Here is a 22043-nt window from a genome sequence, read left to right on the forward strand (position 1 = left end):
AATTTTAACCATTTTGAGTTCAATGGCAAGCATTTCCTTCAGGTCAGTGGCACTGCAATGGGCACGAAAATGGCCCTAAACTTCGCTAGCACCTTTATGGCTTCACTTGAAATCCCATTCATTGAGGGACGCACCTTGAAACCTTTCTACTACAGAAGATACTTAGACGATATTTTTTATGATATGGAACCATGATGAGGGAAGTCTTTTCCGCTTCATAGAGGATTTTAACAAGTGCCACCCGTCAATAAAATTCACGCACAAAATTTCTAAAACTAGCATTTACTTTTTGGACGTCACTGTCACGGTCTAAAATGACCGCTTGTCAACAAACCTTTACAAAAAGCCTACAGACCGTCAAATGTACCTACATTTCAACAGCAGCCACCCAAAGCATTGCAAAACGGGTATTCCATATTCTCAGGCCTACCGGTACCGAAGAATATGCACCGATATGCGGGAATTTGACAGACACGCGGAACACCTAAAGCATTCTTTATTGAAACAAAATTATCCGGAAGACATTATTGACGATGCCATACTACGTGCTCGCAACGTAAACAGGAATGATATTATTAAGGGACCAAACAGAGTATCTAAAACGACTTCCCAAACGAACCTTGTACTAACTTACTCCTCATCAGCACCACGAATCAACAACATACTGTCCCGCCATTTCAACATAATCAGGCAAAGCAAACGACTAACTTCTATCTTCGCGAAGCCACCTCACGTGGTGTACCGCCGGGATAAAAATCTGAAGGACATTCTTGTCAGAGCAAAAACAACCACCCCCAAATTTCAATCAGGGTGCCATCCCCGCGGAAAAGCTCGATGCAAGGTATGCCCACAGATGGTCACAACACGTGAATCCAAAGCGAACTTCTCGAATTTCAAAGTATGCATAACTGAAAGTCTTAATTGTGACTCCAGTAACGTAATATATATGCTACATTGCAACATCTGCGGACAAGAATATATCGGCCAAACAGACACGCCATTTCGGCTGCGGTTCAATAATCACCGGTACCACGCCACTTCACTGCCGAAGTTACCTTTATCTAGACATCTGCGCCTGCCAAACCACAGTTTTGAAAATATCAGCGTAACTCTTTTGCAGTTTGGTTTCTCAAACAGACGCGAGCGCGAACAGCGTGAGGCATATTTTATTTTCAAATTTCGAACATTAGTAGCCGGCATCAACGAGGACCCCGGTAAACTCAACTGCCTCCGAGAAGTAAGCCAGGAGGAAATTGGTGACAAAGATTGATAGCTGGAGACCATGCTTTTTTCTGACTGACTCGTACGTGTACACTGTCCATTCTTGTTTTCGTTTTTTCTTCATTCATTTTTTCTTTTCTTCCTTTTTCCACATGCACATACAAAGTGTTTTCGTTCGCCTACCACTTGATGACCATTGAAGGGAAACGGACGAAGATTAAAGGTAAAAAGAGCCGACCGACCCATTAACGGGAGACCCTTCCTTTACGCACGCGGCATGCCGACCGACCCATTACGGGGAAACCCTTTCTTTACGCACGCCGTCACGGACCCTCCCGGCACCGCGGCGACTATCTTGGGTGGCCCGACACACGTCGAGAACTGAACAGCATGTGATAAGAAACGTATGTGGACGTACACGGACAGTTGGTTTCGTTCTCAGTGTTGACAGTGGCTCTTCCTCTTTTTTACTTTTTCTTTTCTTTTTTCTCCCCCCCTTTTTTCAGTTCCCTCTCACTCTCGCAAACATGTTTCAAGGCGAGAGGGACGCGGCAGCAACGAAGTTTGGAAATTCATGTCAGTATAACTCATCCCCGGATGAAGGGAGGACCCCTCCCGAAACTGTTGGGAAATAAATATTTATCCTTGTTGACAACGCTCCCGTTGTGCCATATCCCATATATATATATATATATATATATATATATATATTTCAACTAGCAATAGTCGCTCCTCAGTTGGCACTTCATTGGATGCGACACTGCCTCTGCAGAGACTTAGTTCTTTCACTTTCGAACATTTCGTTACTATTTTGTTGGGATATGTGCAGATAGGTGTACGTTTGCATATCTGTGCCCGAGTGTTCTATTTTCCATGCACTGCTTTGTATGTTCTACTTTAGGATACGTGTTCAAGTTTCAGTCAAGGGCTAAGGGGTAGCCGGCACCATATTTTTGTGGCAACATCTCCTTATATATATATATATATATATATATATATATATATATATATATAAGCAAAAAAAAAGAAAATTTGTCTCATCATACTCATGTTCGACTAAGCTTTTCAATAAACCCTATTGTTTCACGAAGCACCTGGTGATCGTGAGGGTTCGCCTTGGTCCCTTTAGGTCAACTGTTGATTTTCATTCCTTCAGATGTGCATTACGAATATGTTGCAATGTCAAAGAATCATGTATTTTGCCTTCTGGAAAGGAAGATGTGAAAATAAGGTATATCATTGTCGCGCCTCTTACGTCAAACTTCAAGGCCGTGACACAGCCTTCGTCAGAGATTTTCTGACGAAGGCCGTGCCATGGCCAGAATGTTGGACTATAAGTAACTTTCTCGTACATGTACCCACTAGTTTTCTCTTTGTTTTCTCCTCGCCACCAAAAATTTTTACTTCACATAGGTGAATATCATATGAGCGAACATAATTTCTCCTGTCTGGACCTGTGCAGCCACACAGCCCATCACTTATGGCGCTTTCGCCCCGCACAGTGTATTTTGCCCGCTTCTCACCGGTTGCTGCATTAAAAAGCTCAGTAACCCAGGAATATGCTGTGATCCCTTGATAAGATTGTTAACAATCATGCATCACAATGTTGCCAGACAGTTCCTCTGTGCTTTTGTCGTGCTATCAAAAAACGCCCTTCAGAACACTGTGTGTCGGTAGCTGGGAGAAACGCGTCAGCCAGTGAAGTAGCCAGAAATATTTTTTAGGGGAAGGGGGGTCACACTGACCTGGCCTGGGGGGGGGGGGGGGGGGGAGGAGGACAGAGCTATCAGCTCTTCTCTGTGACGGGACTATAAGCGGTAGTTTGAGCAGATTGTGTACATGTATTTCAAAGTCATAAGACTCCCCCTCCCCATGCGTATGCTTGTGAAAAGAGTAAGTAAAAGTGAAATAATCACAGTAAAATACAGTAAACAACAGGTACAGCGATCTTTTGGAGCAATGGCCTCTCGTCACATCATTGTATCGTACAAAACGCACCATTGCCACAACCCACTCGAACACAGAAGACATTGTTAATTATTAGTCTCTGTTAAGCGTACATGGCTTAGTCCTCGTTGGGGCGAAGTACTTTTCAGAAGTCAAAGACAGCTCCGTTATCCGTGACGCGGCGATGCATCCCAGATAACGCTTTGAGTTTGAGGAACAGTGTTCCACTCATTGGTCACTGGGTTGTGTACGTTGCAGCGTTCCACTTACTGGGTACCTAGGGTTATTCATACATCATAGGGAATTTATGCACACCATGATTAGCGTCACCCGTATTTCTGGCATACGTAAACAGGTATGATACTTAAATGAGGCAAGTAAGCATTTCATATATTTGCTGCATACCTGAGTGAACGAATTGGGGGTCATTTCTCAGCATAATATGATAACATTGAAAAAAAAAATTGGTTTACTGAATTGCAGTGCAGGTATGCCATTGTGGAACACGCCATTATTTATGCGCCATCAAAACATGCCTGCTCATGCTTTTAACATATTCTACTGAATAATAACTCAGTTGTCAGTTCAGGTATACGACAAAATATAAAAGAAATTTAATGTGAGTTGTCCTACTCGAGTGTCATATCGGCTTAGTTACGCCAGACATTGGTTATGATAACCACAGTAGGTATACAAGCATGTGTTGAGATAACCAAGAAGTAAGCCATTTATATATTTGTTGAACTTTTAATGGTAATTTAGAATATTTAGGGGAATCTCGAAACAACCGTGCTGTCAGACAAGGCCAAATAGCACCAATAAATAACCTGCAAAATTGTGAAAATGACCGTAGTAAAGCTACATCATTTGCATTTGCCTGTTCGTGCTTATAATTTGGTTTAGATGCATACTCACATTACCCTACATCATACAAAACCTCAAACCTACAATTCAAGTGTGAAGTTACGACTGCTAGATCTGTTGCTGTTGCTTTGTGTGTGCATTATCTGCTACTCACATAAAAACAATAATGCTCAGAAAGCTGCCTGTCATTTCGGCTGGCAGTAAAACAAAGAATAAAATTATTTTTAATTTATTTCACAGAGCACTTTCTCGCACATGGTTACGTGAAAACAAGTACAGTGTATATAGATAATACAAGGCCATCCCAAACTACACTCAAAGAATAAGCCATAGTGCATAGCAATACGGAATGAAATTTGTGTACCAATAACATCAATGCATTAGGAATAAACTGAAGATTCAGAATAAGTAACAAGTAAAACAGGTATTCACACGCAGTATTATGTTTGATTAGTAATAATCTCGCACACGTGCAAAGTGTGACTTGTTAACTCGGAAAAACATGTGCAAGAAAAAGAAATTGTTGCTTGGCGTAAGCTGTTCGTCAAGATGATACTAATGGTACAGTTGTACTATTAGTGATTCCACCTGGATGCTATCCTTTGACATACATAGCAAAATTATGGAAGTAGTACTGCGAAACGTCAGTGATTACATAGTTGCCTCACCTGTGGAGCTCATTGTAGTAGTTGTTGGTTCTGTTGCCGGAGCTTAGGTCGAGAACTCTGCTGACCCGCAAGTCGCGGGTTCGAATCCCGGCTGTGGCGGCTGCATTTCCGATGGAAGTGGAAATGTTGTAGGCCCGTGTGCTCAGATTTGGGTGCACGTTAAAGAACCCCAGGTGGTCGAAATTTCCGAAGCCCTCCACTACGGCGTCTCTCATAATCATTTGGTGGTTTTGGGACGTTAAACCCCACATATCAATCAATCGGGTCGAGAACTCTTTTTTTGTGGGGTTCGCTTGGCCATTTAAGGAGCCTTCACCAGTCTTTTGACGCCGGAAGATTTGTTTGTGTGGGTGACATCAAGATCTGGCAATTCTGGACAGCAATTTCTATATCTTCAAAAAATGAAAAAAAAATGTTTCAACAATTAAGTGTTAAAACAGCAAAGCGAGAATGACCTTAACTTCATATAATGTAATTTCATTCTAAAATGTGCTTACTTATGCAAGCTTGTAAGGGAGTGCTTAAAACATTTGAATTACCTTTGTGGCAGTTTTGATGCCTTTGGAGCTCCAATTAGCTGGAATGTAATAGAACCCATAACAATTGTTTAAATACACATGCACATTTAAAACTACACACACGCACCACCCACACACTCATGAGCACACACACACATGCACACACACATGGATGCACATGCAGACACACGCACTCAAATTCATGTAAAGCTATACAATATTCTCGATGTAGTAAATTAAATGAGAACCACGCCATTCCCCTTACCTTAGAATAATCAATGTGGGACTTTTTCGACGTGCGTGGAGAAATGGATGGTAAAGAGCCTTTTTTTTATGGTAAGATCACGCTGTGGGCAATTATCGAGGTGTCCAATAACAAGCGGTGGTTGTCAATCTCGAAGCCAGTAACTGAAAAAAAAAATTTGAGAAGTCTAGTCGGTACAGAAGCAGCACATATTCGCATAAGTGCGCTTAGTACTTGACATATAAAATCTAATGGTGTCGAAAGCGGTGCAATATAAAAGTGATTTATAAAATAAATTAGTGCAAATGTTTTCTTGAAAAATTTTTACAACACGGCACTGCGCACAACAAAGATACCCCACAACGCACCAAACACCACTTTGAACACCACCCTGTTGTCACAGATGTTAAAATACGAAAACATAAGGTGACTTCATGTGGTGCAAAAAAAGGGAGTTTATGAAAAAAATGTAGGCTACAAAGGCACACTGTGTAGATCCAGGTCACTTGCCTGAGAAGTCAAATATTACAAGACAAACCTAAGATCACAATTTTTAGGCATTTTAGAGACGTAAAGTGAAACTTTAAATGCTGTTTTCTCAATACTGTTTTTTTTGGCTATATGGTCAGCTCGTGGAATAAATATTGTGGCAATCACTTCAAAGATTTTGATTTTGTTTATTTTGTAACGTTCCTTGAACTGTGCTTCTGAAGGCTACGATCTTAGTTTTTCATTTTCTTGCCTGAAGTGTTTTTGTAGGGCTTCTTGTTTGTAGTGAAAGTGTGCTCACATACCTGCCAACTCTTTCGATTTTCCCGTAATGTATGAATTTCGACCGTGCTTACGATTTTAATAATCTTAATTGCTTGAAATTCTACAAAAAATAGTTCATTTGCGATAAAAAAGTAAAAATGAGTCAAATAGCTTGGCCTCCGTTGTTTGTTATGGCTCATTGCCGTAGCTAGTCGCGGAGGTCACAAAAACGGCATTGTGCTATATTCTGCCACCAGGAGAGACCAATATGTATAGGTGTCATCATCAGCAGCTCATTGCAGTGTCGCTGAAGAAAATGGTAACTATATGTTTTAGTGTTGTAAAAAAATGCTTTGTAAATGCAGCCCTTTTCAGCATATATTTATTTGGCTGTGTTTACAGTAATTGCCAACTTTTTTTGACATTTTATAAATCCTGTAGCCCCTCAACGAGGTTTAATGAAGAAATAATTTCTCTCGTCAAGTTTTTCGTGGTACCGCCTCGAAATTTTTATGGAAGCACTGTGAGGCCATTTTTAATGTCTGTGCCAATTTTCATCAATATCTAACAAGAAACAAGAAAATTTGCTTCGGAAGGCACGTCCCCCATTAATGGGGATGACACACGGGCAAGTTTTTTTTGATAATGGTTTTGATATATTCTCCATTTTATCGTGCGACAAAGTGTAGGTGCCACTATCATTGAATGTCACCATCTTTTAAAGGTAATGATGTTTTCAAAGGTACCGTATTTTCTGGTGTATAAGGCGCACCTTTGTATAAGACGCACCCCCCAGTTTTCGCAAGTTTTCATGCAAAAATTAATATATAAGACGCACCGGTGTATAAGACGCACCTACATTCACTCACTTTCTGCAAAGAAACTTCATAACGTGCAGTTGAGCGAGCATTGTAAAATGCCGTACTTACGTTTCTGAGCGCCAGTCCGTAAGAAAACTTATACTACACCGAATTTGTGAGAAAAAAATAATGCGCACCCGCAGTTATGGTGGCCTGTGACACCGCACACCAGGCTTCGCGCACCCACTTTGCGACCTCGCAAAACGAAGCACGCCTCATGCGTCCAGTTGTGGTATAGCTATGCTCGCCGTCGGACATCCATGACTCCCACAGGCGCCGCAGGATAGCCTTGAAACTGCGGTTCACTGAGATGTCCAACGGCTGAAGCATTTTTGTCATCCCGCCTGGGATAACCGCAGCGGTGCGGTTTTTTGCCTTGATGCGCTTCAAAGTGAGCTTCGTTATATGCGCCCGCATGCTATCCAATACCAGGAGGCCCTTCTTCGCATGAAAGAAACCGTCCGGTCGCTTAGAAAAGCATTTTTCAAGCCACTTGCCCATCATCTCTTCGTTCATCCAGCCTTTCACATTCGTTTCTATGACGACACCAGGCTTCCCGGGGAAAGACTCTTTCGGCATCGTCTTCCGCTTGAATATAATCATTGGCGGAAGTTTTTGCCCGTCGGCGCAACATGCCAGCACAACCGTGAAGTGCGCTTTTTCGTGGCCGGTAGTTTTGATGGTGACAGACTTGTCACCTTTCGGTGCCACACTCCTTTCCATTGGAATGTCAAACGTAAGTGGCACCTCGTCCATGTTTATTATATGGCTGTTGCCGATGCCATCGTCTTCAATGGCTTTCTTAACGAAAGCCTGGAATCTTTCAAGCTTGTCCTTGAAATCTGCTGGCAGATTCTGGCACATGCTTGTGCGGGCCCTCATCGCCAGCGCTTTGCGGCGCATAAATCTGGAGCACCAGGACGGCCCGCCAACAAAATCAACGGCGCCCACCTCCTTAGCTAGCGCCTGCGCTTTGAGACGCAGCTGCACCGTTGACATCGCCCTACCTTTGGCACGCTGCTCCAGTATCCATGAGTGCAGACATCCCTCAAGGTCTGGCCATCGTGCTTTCTTGCCGCGGTCAGCTTTCTTGTCACTCTTCATGGCCTGAAGCTTATCAGTCGACTGTCGCCATGTGCGGACCATCTTCTCCGTGACGTCGAAATGACGGCCCGCTGCCCGGTTTCCGTAGTCCTCTGCATACTTCACAGCAGCAAGCTTAAACTTCGCCGTGTAACTTTTCCGTTTAGCCGGCATACTGCAGGTGAAGGTAACAAAGGCGCGGACCAACCGAACGAATGAAGTTGCAAATGGCGACTAGTCCAACTCGCTGAACGACAGCGTAGCGGTGGTAGCCGCAGTAGCGGCCGAATCCGAACCAAACCGCCGAACCCGTCGCGCACCTATCGCCATCTTACGCCGATTTCACTCACTGAGTACAGCTCTCTATGGTACAGCCTCCGAAACTTGCGCAGCTTCAGTGAGCTGAGAACTCGCACGACGACATACTTTTTTAAATTTTTCCGTTTTATGTACTTTGGTTTTGTTTTAAAACTGTAGTACCGGCACGTTGAGTGTTCGTTATTATAATTATGATGCATAATTCGCATTGGACTGCTCTAGTGGTTTAAAAAAAAAAGACTGATGAGCATCAACACGAGTTTCTCCCCAAAAAAACTACCAAAACAAGTGAGTATGAGACGCACCGTTGTATAAGACGCACCTCCGAAAATTTTGGAAAAATACCGCGTCTCATACACCGAAAAATACGGTAATGCTTGCTTTCAAGAAAATTTTCAGGTTGGTGTGGAAGGGATTAGATTCTTTTGTTATATATTTTAGTATAAGAATAGATTTAGGACATTTTAGCACATGAAGTTCAAGTGCTTGGGTGAGGCCAAGCACTCAAAAATAGGGAAAAATGTGCAAACTATAGTTTTTGAAAAAATGTCATTTTTTTTTAATTTTAGAAGTGAGCTTTTATCATGCTTACGATACACTTGTCTCCTCTAGGTCAGCTGGTATGTGCGTCTGGATATGCGCATGCTTTTTCGCATGGTAGACACTCATTACTTGTCATAGCAGCTACTTGACACTGCTGAGGACTGCTGTGTACTATAGCGGTTACTGAGCCTACAAGGCCTGACCTCATCATTGACTTGCCATGAAAAGGGAGTCAGCTCTACAAATGCATGTGGCCATTGCTTGCTGGCCAAGAAGCTTTCTCTCGGAGGAATGTCTACAGATTTTCTTTGTAGTTTCAGGCTACAAATGTGTGAATGACAATTATTCCTTTGCTGTGTTTTTAGTATAGCACTAGAACCAAGTATTTATGCATTCACCTCTCACGAATAACGTACTCTAAGCTTGGCAGAAAAGGGTACATGCAGTAGCATAGAAGTGACCATTTTCGTTTCCTTCACTTTGTTGCCACCAAGAGCTTTGATTAAATTTGTTATGTAGTATGTTATGCAGCAGTAATGACAACTGTGGTGATAAGCTCCTGAAAGGGTGTCCCACTTGTGTGTCATGATTCATATCCAGATGGTCTCACTTCAGGATTTTTTTTTCCCTCTTTTGGGCACTAATGGCATTAAGCAGAACACACATATTGAGAACTGTTCAAATTTTCAAGCTTCTTTTATGCATCTTGTTTTTTTTTTCTACTTTTTGCAGTCAGTGCTTAGAATTTCATGCTAATATAGTGGCCCCTGACAACTCTCATGTTTTTTGTTCTCTTTTGCTTGCCACAGGTACTATCCAACAGTAGAGTGGCTTTGGAGAACCTCCTCAAGTAAGTGTACACTTCTCGTTACTCCCATCTGAATTCGCCAGTTAAGGAAGGAAGGAAAACAGGGGGAAAAGAACGGCAGGGAGGTTAACCAGTCTATAGGCAGCTGGTTTGCTACCCTGCGCATGGGAGAGGGATGGGGGAGATGAAAGATAGAGAGCAGAGAGGGAAGAGAGAAACACAGCACATTCAGCAGCACACACGCGAACACTCATAGTCCAGTCTTGTCTTTCACGGTGTGTGACCTTACTGTCACAGTCGCTTGTTCAAGTCCGTGTCGCATAGGAATTTCAACAGAGCTTTCGTCGCCTTCTGTTGCAATGTCTTCTCTCGAGCACTTGACAGAATAGTGTCCACAGACATTCGGCCGTTGTCGATGCGCGCAAAAGCGGACGCCAGTGACTGTCTCTGGATTTCATACAACGGACAGTCACAGTGGTGTAGCGTCTCTTCGCAATGACAACAATCGCATAGAGCATTGTTGCCCATTCCTATGACAAAGGAATAAGCGATGAAGAAGGGTGCCATAACCATAAAAGCCATAAGCGATGAAGGGTGGCTTCTCTTCGGTCGAGTCCAGTGGGCATGCAGAGAGCCATCAAAGAGGACAGGTGGTGTTGACGATTCGTATCGATGCTTGGTGGGCACCATAGTGAAAACGTGATTTCCAGTTAAACGTGATGCCAGTTAAAATTAAAGGGGTAGTGATAGAAGACAGGTGGGCGGTGTCCTGTGTCATTTTATGCTTTTATATCTTGAACTAAAATTTGAGATGGGCACATAGTCAAACCCCGGCTATGCCTCTGACATAAACGCTTTGAATGGTATGCTCACTATCTTTGCGGTGTCAGCTTTCTGCTGCCCAGGGGATTGCTTTTAGAGTTAGAACTTTTGCCGTCTTTCTCTTTGCACTCTTTCATATTCCATGAACACCCCAACAGTACTAAAACAATGTCAACATTTCAGTGGGATAGCTGGAAAGTGCAGACCATAAAACCGTACTATAAATGGTACTATTAGAAGAGAAAAGTGGCATAATCTTCTGTCACCTGTAAGGAAGCAGTGCCCAGTGTCATAACAAATAAACATGAAAAAAGGGGAAAATGGGACAGGAATGCTCTAGTGGTGCGGAGAGTGAGGAAACAGCGGAGCTGGTGGAATTTTCTTTCTCTTTTCTTTTCTCCTAGCCTCCATGTCTCTTCTCTCTCATTTTCTTTTCCCACTGGTTGCTATACATGGCTATTCTATGCTGCACCCTCTGTCCTCCTCCTCACCCACACTTCCCGTTCTCGCCACAAGATACACCAGCGAGGCTAGGCTATGCTTCACTCTTCTTTTCTTCTTCCTCACCCTTGCATCACTCCTGCTTACCCTCATTACTCTTTCTCAACTCTTGCTATATTACTATGCTGTACGTAGCATGCTTTGCTTTTTTATATGCCCTGCTTTTTTCCCTTCTTCACTCCCTCACTTTCATTTCCACCCCCCTTGCTATGCTAGGTGGTGCTTGGCACATATTAGCTTTCACCCACTGAATTTTTGTGAATGCCTCACAGTGAAACCTTCAGTTAAAGCAGCTCCACTGTTAAAAGTAGGATGGAGCACGGTGTCATTCAACCCATAGAGGAAGAATATTTGAGGAAAAGAAACTTCTAGGCCACGGCACTATGCAAGGGCAGCGCGATAGCATCACAGAGGGAAACGGTTTATGCTCAAGCTCAACAGATGACGCTATTGACGTGTTGCCATCTCAGCATCTCTGGACTATCAGCGTGTTGCCATGGGTAAATGAGGGAGATAGATATATGGAAGTACAAGAAAAAAAACATTGACAGCAAAGAGAAAGAGAAATGCTGCAATAATGAAACACTGAGCATTATCGGGATACAATAGGTACAAAGTGCTTTGAGGTATGTGGAAAGGTGTAGTGGTTCCTGGGCTTACATTTGGAAACTCAGTGGTGTGCATTAAGTCAGTGGTGCAATTAGGAATGGATGTAAATTTAAAGACTGTGGGACGCCTCGCGTTGGGTGCTCACGGGAAGACAACGATTGAGGCTGTACAGAGGGATATGGGATGGACAGGCTGTGAAGTAAGGAAAGCTCAGAGCAAAATGAGATTGGAAGAGAGCCTTAGGAAAATGAAAAAGAGTAGATGGGCAGGGAAGGTGTTCAGGTATTTATAAAGGAAGAGCTTGGACACAAAGTGGAGAAAAAGAACTAGGAGGCTCACAAGTTAATATACGGCTGGCAGTGTAGGTGACATGGCAACAAGGAGCATTAGGCGAAAAGCAGAGAGGCGGAGAAGATTTATTGTGCGGCGGCAGCCAAGCCAAGCCAAGATTTGTCTGGCTGGGTGTAAATCGGAACGTCTGACACTGGGCGCATAAATGTGTAGCTTGCCAGCACTCTAAGATACAAGGCCATACCTCAACAGCACTGGGAACACTACCCACTCCAGATTCTCGCTTTGATCGTGTCCACCTTGACATCGTTGGCCCACTGCCATCCTGCCACGGATAGGTTTTCATGCTGACCTGTGTGGACAGGCTCACCCGCTGGGCGGAGGCCATCCCTATCATGGACATCACTGCCAAAACGGTCGCGAGTGCTTTCCTGTACCACTGGGTAGCTCGTTTCAGGGCTCTCTTCAGGATAACAACAGACCATGGCTGACAATTCGAATAAGCTCTTTTCACCACGATCAGTCAGCCCATGGGCACCTCACGCATACGCACGACGGCGTACCGCCCCATGAGCAATGGCATGGTGGAGCACTTTCACTGCCAGCTGAAGGCTGCACTCACGGCAACCGAGGAACACAGCTGGGTGAAGGCCCTCCCACTCGTTCTTTTTGGTATGAGAAAACTGCGCGCGGTACCTCTATGGCCCCCAGGATCGTGTGTGGTTCAGGTTGACCCACTGCTCATATCGTGCCCATACGTGTTCGTACGACACGACACGGTCCGGCGACCTCTTCAGCCACCCTAGCCCCGCCGCGGTGGCCTAGTGGCTAAGGTACTCGGCTGCTCACCCGCAGGTCGCGGGTTCAAATCCCGGCTGCGGCGGCTGCATTTCCGATGGAGGCGGAAATGTTGTAGGCCCGTGTGCTCAGATTTGGGTGCACGTTAAAGAACCCCAGGTGGTCGAAATTTTCGGAGCCCTCCACTACGGCGTCTCTCATAATCATATAGTGGTTTTGGGATGTTAAACCCAACATATCAATCAATCTTCAGCCACCCTATGATGGGTTGTTTCAAGTCCTCCGCTGTGGCAACAAACAATTCACAATCAAAGAAAGCGGCTGTGAGGAGGTTGTGTCGTTGGACTGCGCCAAGCCAGCACACATGAACCGTGTCGACGCCGTGTTGCCCCTGCTAAGAGAATTATTGCTAGGATCCCCAGCTCCAATGCCAGCCCAAGTCCACGAGGTGCCCTCCTGGCTGACGCACAGCGGGCGGCTGTCAAGAGCACCCACTCGCATGGACCTGTAACTCCGTTCGGCAACTCACTACAAGGGGGGAGTGCTGTGGCGGCAGCCAAGCCAAGCCGCCAGGCAGTGCAAACCTCCGCTGCTTTCTTGAATCTCTAGAGAAACCGAATAAAACCAGTTGATGTTTGGGATACATGCTGCACAGTTGTGTGGGTTTTTGCCGCGTGTGCACCCATTCCAACAATTGGGATGACAGGGATAGAAAAGAAGCCAGCTCTCAGTAACTATAGGAAGGGCAAAAACGAAATAAGGAGAGAGAGGTTTTATGATAATTCAAAGGCGAGTGCTTTACTGTTCAAAGCAAGGTCTGGTTACCTTAGAATGTGTAGTCATAAAGCGAGATTCAATAAAGAATTGAATAATGTACATGCTGTGGGGGAGTTAAGGAAATGATGGAACATGTTTTGATTTAATGCAACAATATCCTCCTAGGTATACATGTGGGTACAAGCCTACACGAGGCCTTGAGTTTCAGACACAAACATGGAAAGCTAAACACGTCTGCGATGGAAGCAAGTTAGAGACAGAGCACTGGTGGGAGAAAAGTAGAGATAAAATACAGAAATAGTGGGAAAATGATGTCATTCTGCCTGAAGAGGCAGAGATGGAACACAAATTTATATTTTTCTTCGTTGTAATAATATAAATTTAATCGAAGTAGATAAGGTATTATGCCAACATAAAAAGAGAGATTTCGTTTTTTTTCCTTGAAAGCCTGGAGGCACACATGTCACTGCTTCGTTATAAAATGTATGCCGATAGCATCCATCCATTCATTTGTCTTTTACATGCATTCTATGGAGACGATGCATAAACATCGCGATAGCTCCTTGTAGATTGTTCATTTTTTTTTTAGATTTTTCTCTGTAACACGAAATGGTAGGTGCGACAGAAATTTCGGTTCCATTTACTATTGATACTGCCAAAATTAGAGGCCATACAGCGCTTGAAACGAGCTGATAAATAGTCCCCGAGCAGAGGACGTATGGCTCTGCACATGCACGCGCTCTTCGCTTGCATGTCATGCGCACGTGTGCGTAGGTGGCCTTGGGAGGGAAAGTTCCCAACAAGCGGCGTCGAGTCCCTTCGCAGCGTTGGCATTCTCGCATTACTCACATTCCACCAGCGGTGCGCACTTGGGCGATTCCTCGGTGTGTGCACGCACGTTTTATGCCGTGACGAAGAAGTGCCTTGATTGTTTCGACCAGTGGTTCTTTGGGATGCGGCGAAAGTGCGGGTAGACATCCTGCAAAGACGAGGTATAGATATATAATTGCCCTCAAACTTTCTAGCGGCCCAGTGGGGTTGGAGGCCATTGGCTTGTGCTATAGTTAGGAAAGACCAAGAGCGGAAAGGGACATATACAGGTGGTGCTACTGGGGTAAGCTTGGTGGCCACGAAGTTCTCCTGGACAAAGTGAAACCTAAATGCGTGCCTTCAATCCTTGCATGCTTTGTCAACTACTTGTCAGCTGTTTACACACAGATGCATGTATACACACACATGCACACAAAGGTACAAAGAAAGTGAACTGGACCGGATGTGAGGTGTGGAAAGCATGCAAGGACAGCTTCCTTAGTGGCTCAAAGTAAACATGCTTGCTCATTTTATTCGCATCTTGATTTGTGGTGACGAACAGGGTCAGCTTTTTATTCACAAACAACGATGCCGACATTGGCGCACCGATGGGGGGGTAGGGGGTTGTGACCCCCCCCCCCCCCCCCCCTCAAGGCCGATCTAACTCCTCTCTTATATGCCCCAATGTCCTTGTTGCCGAGTCACCTATGTCAGTGGTGCACAAAAGGGGGCACGAATCGGGGGTTTTTATTCCCCTCGCCAAAGGTCGACCACCCCCCTCCCCGTAAGTGCAGCCTTGTTTTCAAGTTGTCGTCGTTTCAATGCAAGAAGTGGCTTGAGGGCGAAATTGCCTGATTTATTTGATGAATTATGTCGTATTCACATATCTACTCCTATACTGAAAAATCAGAAACTGCATGCTCTGTGGCTCGAGCTGGGTTCACTTCCAGTGAAGCAGCTTTGTACAAAAAAAAAAGGTGCTTTCAGGAGTCATCAGCCTGACCGTTTTTATTTTGTTCTTGATGGAAGTCTAAGAGGGGCTGTGTACAATGACAATTCTCTTCCGCCATAGGCTTCGGTGCACAGTGCATGCCACTTCAAAATGTATTACATCTAGCAGCTCAACCAGCTCTGTATGCAATGCTACATACATGTATGTTGCAAACGAGCAACATTTGCAACATGCATTTGTAATACTTGTGTCCATGTGCTTCAAGTTGTCGATGAATACACCCTCGCGCTGTCAAATGCTAGCTTCCTGGTTAGCTCAATTGGCAGAGCGACCACCTCGGATAGCTGTTGGTCCCGGTTCGAACCACGTACCTGGACAAATTTTTCGGCAACTAACAGGCTTTCTTTCTGAGAAATCTGTATGAATTTTCTTGTGGCTTTGTGCTACAAATGTGTGGTTGTCTTCTTTCCCTTTCATACATGTTTGTTCAGAACAAGAGTTTGCAGTGTTGTTCACCGTTTTTAGCATTATTCTGTTCACGCGGGCAAATCTACTGCACTGACTTGCATACATGCAAATACCTGGTTCACTTGGACGCTCCTAATGCAATTAGAGATTGAGATCTCAAGTGCCTAGGTACCACTAAATTATCGGCCTCACAAGACTTGATTTAATGGCCCTAAGGGTGTGATGTGAGAAAGCTGCAAATTACTAACATTACGTTCATGTTGCTTTAAATGTGCAACTTTCTTCAAATAAAAAGTCATGAAACTAATTTTATAGAAATAACAGGTAAGTTTATTCAATGGCCTTACTCACTATAGAAGTGAAACACGTGGTGCCCATTTCCAGTTTCGATGCCGGTGGCAGTTTCGTTAGTTTTTACAGTCTTTTACATTTTAGTGAACATGAATTGTGTCTACCATGTAGCTTGTTTTCCTTTAAATAGTCAACAATAAGCACACTACTTGCCGAAAAACATTCTTTTGACATCATAAATGAGCTGCTCAAAACACGAAGTAAGAACGAAGGCATCTATTTGATGGCAAATGTGTGTCGCCGCTACAATGCTTTTTAGATTTAGTCTTTTCAATTAGCGTCACTTTTGACAAGCAAACGGTGTATAATATAAATTGGCAGGGATGAAATCAAGTTTACTATCAATCCTCTGAAATGAAAAGAAACGGAAAAAAGCATTTCATGCACCCTTGCAAGAACTCATGAGAATTTATTCTCATGAGTTCTTCTTTTGTTAAAGTTGGGAGGAAGGCAGGGGCAGGCCTTTTTTATTTAAACCAGAGTGGCCTACCGGCACTGATGATACCCCACCAGCCAATTTTGCAAAGTGGCGAATAAATGTATCGACTGTATTGTGCAACTCTTCTTTTTATTGCCTCATCACAATACATTAAGTTCTTTGAATATACAAACTTTCTCATTATCATCTCACTATTTGAAACTCTGAGACCGTGACTGCAATGCTGCAATCTTAGAAATGCAGCAACAGTATTTCCTCTATCAACAATACGACATAAATATATCACTCTCCGTTGTCCGAGGTGCCAGCGAAACCGTCGCCCGTTTGAAACGAACTCGGGCGACGTGCCATTGGGAGCAGTAAGATGTACGCCGTGGTGTAATGAGGAAAAATGGCTTTGAGAACTAACGAAAGGTATAATAGTGGAGTTCACCTTTTTTTTTTTTTTTTTTTTTTCACAGGATGTGTCATGCTCTATTACCCCTTCTTTCTTGCATGTGGTACATCAGACAAAAGCCACCCATGCATTCATACGTTCAGGTCGCTCGCTAAAACACACACCAACACCACCAGAATCCTCGATTACAGCCAAAAAGAAGGCGATTACTCGGCACATACCCGCCGTCAGATGCGTCCATCGATTGGTCCTCACTGAGCATGCTTCAGTCTCCAAACTTGAGCACCCGAATGACATTGTAAATCAGTGAGCAAAGTTACAGTGCAGTTGATCCGTAAGCTGAGAATTTCACTACATGTGCACTGCGTTGAGCTGTAACTACTCTTTATAATCAATGCCATAAAGCTTATAATCAATATTTACGGTGCACTTTCATTCTTGTAATGTCACGAGGCCCAAAAAAGTTAAACATATGATATTCTGCTCACATTATCCAGAAAATGCTCAGTTGCTGTTCTTTAACTGCTAAAGTTGCTAATGGGGCTTGTTTGTATGGCATTAACTGATTACTCAGGTAAAAAGAAAAAATACACAATAATTGCGACACAAGAAAGACGCACTGCGCCAGGTGTCGCCGTGTGTCTCTCTTGCGCTCCTTTGGTTTGGTCTACCATAGAAATCATACTCTTTTTAAACAGCATTGTTTGACTGTCAGCCGGCCGACACGTCAGCACTAGAATCGCTAAACGGAGCTGAAAAGCTAAAAAAAATAAGTATTTGCCAGACATCTTTGTCGATAACTACGTTACGCCTTGTTTTATTCTATTTCCCGTTTATTTTCTACGTGCACGGCTTCATCCAATGGTTTCTCAGCCTTCTCAAGGTTTTTTAAGGTTTCTCAGTAAAAACACCTAGAGATCGATGTCATCGTCATCTAATTGTATATGCCCCGCCGCAGTGGTCTATGGTGTATATGCCTCACCGCGGTGGTCTAGTGGTTAAGGTACTCATCTGCTGACCCGCAAGTTGCGGGATCGAATCCCGGCTGCGGTGGCTGCATTTCAGATGGAGGCAGAAATGCTGTAGGCCCGTGTGCTCAGATTTGGGTGCACGTTAAAGAACCCCAGGGGGTCGAAATTTCCGGAGTCCTCGTCTATGGTGTCTCTCATAATTATATGGTGGTTTTGAGGGGCTAAACCTCCCATACCAATCATCTATCATCTCATGTATATAATAATAATAATAATAATAATAATAATAATAATAATAATAATAATAATAATAATAATAATAATAATAATGTAGTTTATTATTATTATTATTATTATTATTATTATCATTATTATTATTATTATTGCAGGTTATATAACCTATAATAATTTAGTATCTGGTACTTTAGTTTTATCTCAAGTTTCGACTCCCCCAGAGAGAAATCCTGGGTGCGCTAATGGTTCCTGCATTTCTGAGCAAGCATATATCGTTTGCGCCGCCAGCATGGTTGCCAGCCACATACCCCGCAGTACCGCACACATGCAGGGACCCCTAGCAAGCACGACTGCCATGCGAAACCTACAGTTGTGAAGAAGGGAGTAGTAAGACGCCGTGATATGAGGAAAAATGGCTTTAGGAACTTCGAAAGATTTATTGGCGAAGTTCACTTTTTTTTGCATTTTTTTTTTTGAGAAGCTATGTGTCACGCTCTCTTCTTTTTTCCCCTTCTTTCTTGCACTTGGTACATCGGACGAAAGCCACCTATGCATGCATATGTTCAGTTCGCTCGCTACAACTTGCGCTCTGCGTCTGCTGTGTGAAGATGTGTCGGCAGTGTGCTTCCAAACAGACCACAGGCAGCGCTGAAGTGTCAGTCAAACGCGATCCTCACCGACCCCCCGAAAAAGATCCCGCATTGAGATTCAAGACACACAGCAACAGCACCGAAATCTTCGATTACAGTCGAAAAAGAAGTGATTACTCGGCACATACCGCCATCAGATGCATCCATCCATTAGTCATCACTGAGGATGCTTCAGTTGCCAAACTTGAGCACCCGAATGACATTGCAAATCAGTAAGCATAGTTACAATGCAGTTGATTCGTTAGCTGAGAATTTCACTACATGCGCGCTGCGTTGAGCTGTGCATACTCTATAATCAATACCGCAAAGTTTGTAATCATTATTTACGGTGCACTTTTATACTTGTAGTCTGATGAGGTTCAAAGGAAGTTAAATATATAAGATATTCTGCTCGCATTATCTAGAAAATCCTCATTTACAGTTATTTAGCTACTAAAATTGTTAATTGGGCTTCTTTGTATTACATTTACTGATTACTCGGGTAAAAAGACAAAATACACAGTAATTGGGGAACAAGAGAAGCACAATGCGCCATGTGTTGTCATGTGTCTTTCTTGCATTCCTTTTGTTTGCTCTACCATAGAAGTCTTATATTTTTTAAACAGCATTGTTTGATCCCCAGTCGCCCGACACATCAGCACCAGAATCACTAAACGGAGCTGAAAAGCTAGAAAAAATAAGTATTTGCTGGACATGTCTGTTAAGAACTATGTTACGCCTTGTTTTATTCAATTTCCTGTTTCTTGGCCTTCTCAAGGTTTTTCAAGGCCTCCTGGTAAAAATACCCAGAGATCGTTGTCATTGTCATCTCATTGTATATAATAATAATTGTTTTATTATTGTTGTTGTTGCAGGTAATAAAACATATAATAATTCTTTAGTATGTGATACTTCAGTTTTATTTCAACTTTCAACCACCGGCTGCGGCGGCTGCATTTCCGATGGAGGCGGAAATGTTGTTGGCCTGCGTGCTCAGATTTGGGTGCACGTTAAAGAACCCCAGGTGGTCGAAATTTCTGGAGCCCTCCACTACGGCGTCTCTCATAATCACATGGTGGTTTTGGGACGTTAAACCCCTCATATCAATCAAAAATCAACTTTCACCCCCCCCCCCCCCCCCCCCCCCCGAGAGAAATCCTGGGTGCGCTAACGGGTGCCGATGTCGGCATTTCTGCGAAACGAGCTTTTAAAGGCTGTCGCGCTAAAATTTGAAGCCGGGAAGTACACATCGAAATACATTTTGAACGATAACGTGGGGAGGGCACTGCGCACTTTTTTCCTTCTCTGCTAGCAGAGTTTCACGATAGAGGGCGCATAAGTGCTGTGCTCGATGTCGTGACAGTTTCAGGATGCCTCAGCGAGCGAAGTTTCACCCCCTCAAGAAACCTTGCTCCCTGATCCAACCACCCTTGGCAGGCCAACCGTGCCTTTGATGCCATTTGTGGCCTCTGTGAACTATGAATATAGATAGGATTCCATTCACATAGTTATTATACCCTTTTGTAAGTTTACTGGAATGCTGCCCCTTTTAATACTGTATTTGCACAATGGCACAGCTAAGTTGCTTATGATACGTCTCTGTGTCATGGCAGTAGAAAATAAACAATAAACTTTACCATCTTTTTTAAACACAGCTCTTAGACACCCATTCCTGCTTTAAGCAGCGTCACTGAGTCCATGACACAGAAATTCATGACACAGAAGTCAGAAACGAGTATAATTTGATGGTGATTTCTATGTTTTTCTTACATTTCGTGTATACCAGTATCAATTTTGTTGTAACTTTGTTGTACCTTTATTTTACCTTTGAACTTGCTGTACCTTTCCTGCTTGGACCTTAAATGGTTTGCAGTATATGATAAATAAAAAAAAAAGAAATTTGGCAAACCCTACTACCGTGCACAGGAGTTGCAAGTGTAAAGAAAAACAAACTATGTGTTACAGGAACCCTTTGAAGTCATATACTACTAGTAATGTTGTGGCACTCGTGGAGATCTCAACAGACCATCGGGTGTGGCCATCTACTTGCATGTGTATGGTCATGTCTGCAATACCCATAGAAACATTTAGTACCTCAGATGAAGTTGGTGAACTGCAGGCTGGAAAGTTAAACAACAGCTTGCTGATAGTGGCTACATGCTTCTCACCCGCCACAGTTACCAAAGACTTCGTGCACCTCCTGCACCATGCATTAACCGTACATCTGCCCACATTAACAATATTTGTGGAGGACCTTAATATAGACATAAAAAACAAGACCTTTCTACCACTTATGTACGAGAACATCATGCTCCTCTTCATCGCAACTCATCCCACTTATGTGATGACCTTGCAAAACGCTTGCATAGATTTTGTCATTGAGAACCAGGCATTGGTGCAGAAAGTCAAACATACCTGCACTCACTTCTCTGACCACAAAGCTTCCTTCATTACAATTGTGGAAAATGAATAGTGATATGCAACTATACATACATACATGGATCCCTCAAATTGTTTGTCTCCACTTATCACAAAATCAAAACACCTCAAAAGCTGTGCCTGGGACTCGCATTATGCAATATCGCACTCCTGAGTGATTTTTTTTCTCGTCTTGTGTTAAGGACAAAATATAAATTTGTTTTTTTAGTCACATTGGTTGTAAGTTTTGATGCTGAATTTGAACTGCTTTGTCTCTCTCTTTGGTAGATATGGAATTTTAGTGGACCCAGGAAAGTGGGTGCGGTACTTGTTACTAGATCCCAGAGTATGGCCTCCAGTTTATGCTACACTCGGTAAGCATCACTACATGCCTACTTGTCTCACAATTTTGGACTTGCCACTGTATTTGCTTCAAATATTTTCTATAGTATACTGTCACTGTGCAGTGAATAAATAAAATTAGTACATGAGCACATAGTTCTAACCTATGATATGCATCAGCAAAATCTGTCCAGTTATTAAATAAAGGGGGGGGGGGGGGGGCTTAGATTCAATAACTTTTGTTGATCAAGAGTCATAGTTGTGGAAAACAGCAAAAATTCTGCTTAGACCCCAAATTTACAAATAAATGTTTTGGATTATTAGCAGAGTCAATATTTCTGGTGCACATACAGAGCGGAAATGGCAATATAAAGTTGCATTTTGTCAAGTTGCACTGAGTTCTCAAG

At 43.3% G+C, this 22043-nt stretch overlaps 1 protein-coding gene and 1 pseudogene across 6 annotated transcripts in view; one reads left to right on the forward strand and one right to left on the reverse strand.

Moving 5' to 3' along the window:
- The window catches only part of mdy (diacylglycerol O-acyltransferase), a 260993-nt gene that overhangs the window by 137892 nt on the left and 101058 nt on the right, over positions 1 to 22043 (forward strand). For 5 of the 6 annotated variants that reach the window (XM_037428844.2, XM_037428848.2, XM_037428849.2 and 2 more), the window contains 2 exons: positions 9829 to 9869; positions 21583 to 21668. In XM_037428844.2, the coding sequence (XP_037284741.1) occupies positions 9829 to 9869; positions 21583 to 21668 (127 nt within the window). The remainder of the gene's footprint in view (positions 1 to 9828; positions 9870 to 21582; positions 21669 to 22043) is intronic. The other variant, XM_075878449.1, reaches the window with a different exon arrangement.
- On the reverse strand, positions 1875 to 1999 carry LOC119177429 (U4 spliceosomal RNA; annotated as a pseudogene).

The sequence above is a fragment of the Rhipicephalus microplus genome, chromosome X, assembly GCF_043290135.1.
Source record: "Rhipicephalus microplus isolate Deutch F79 chromosome X, USDA_Rmic, whole genome shotgun sequence".
Lineage (NCBI taxonomy): Eukaryota > Metazoa > Arthropoda > Arachnida > Ixodida > Ixodidae > Rhipicephalus > Rhipicephalus microplus.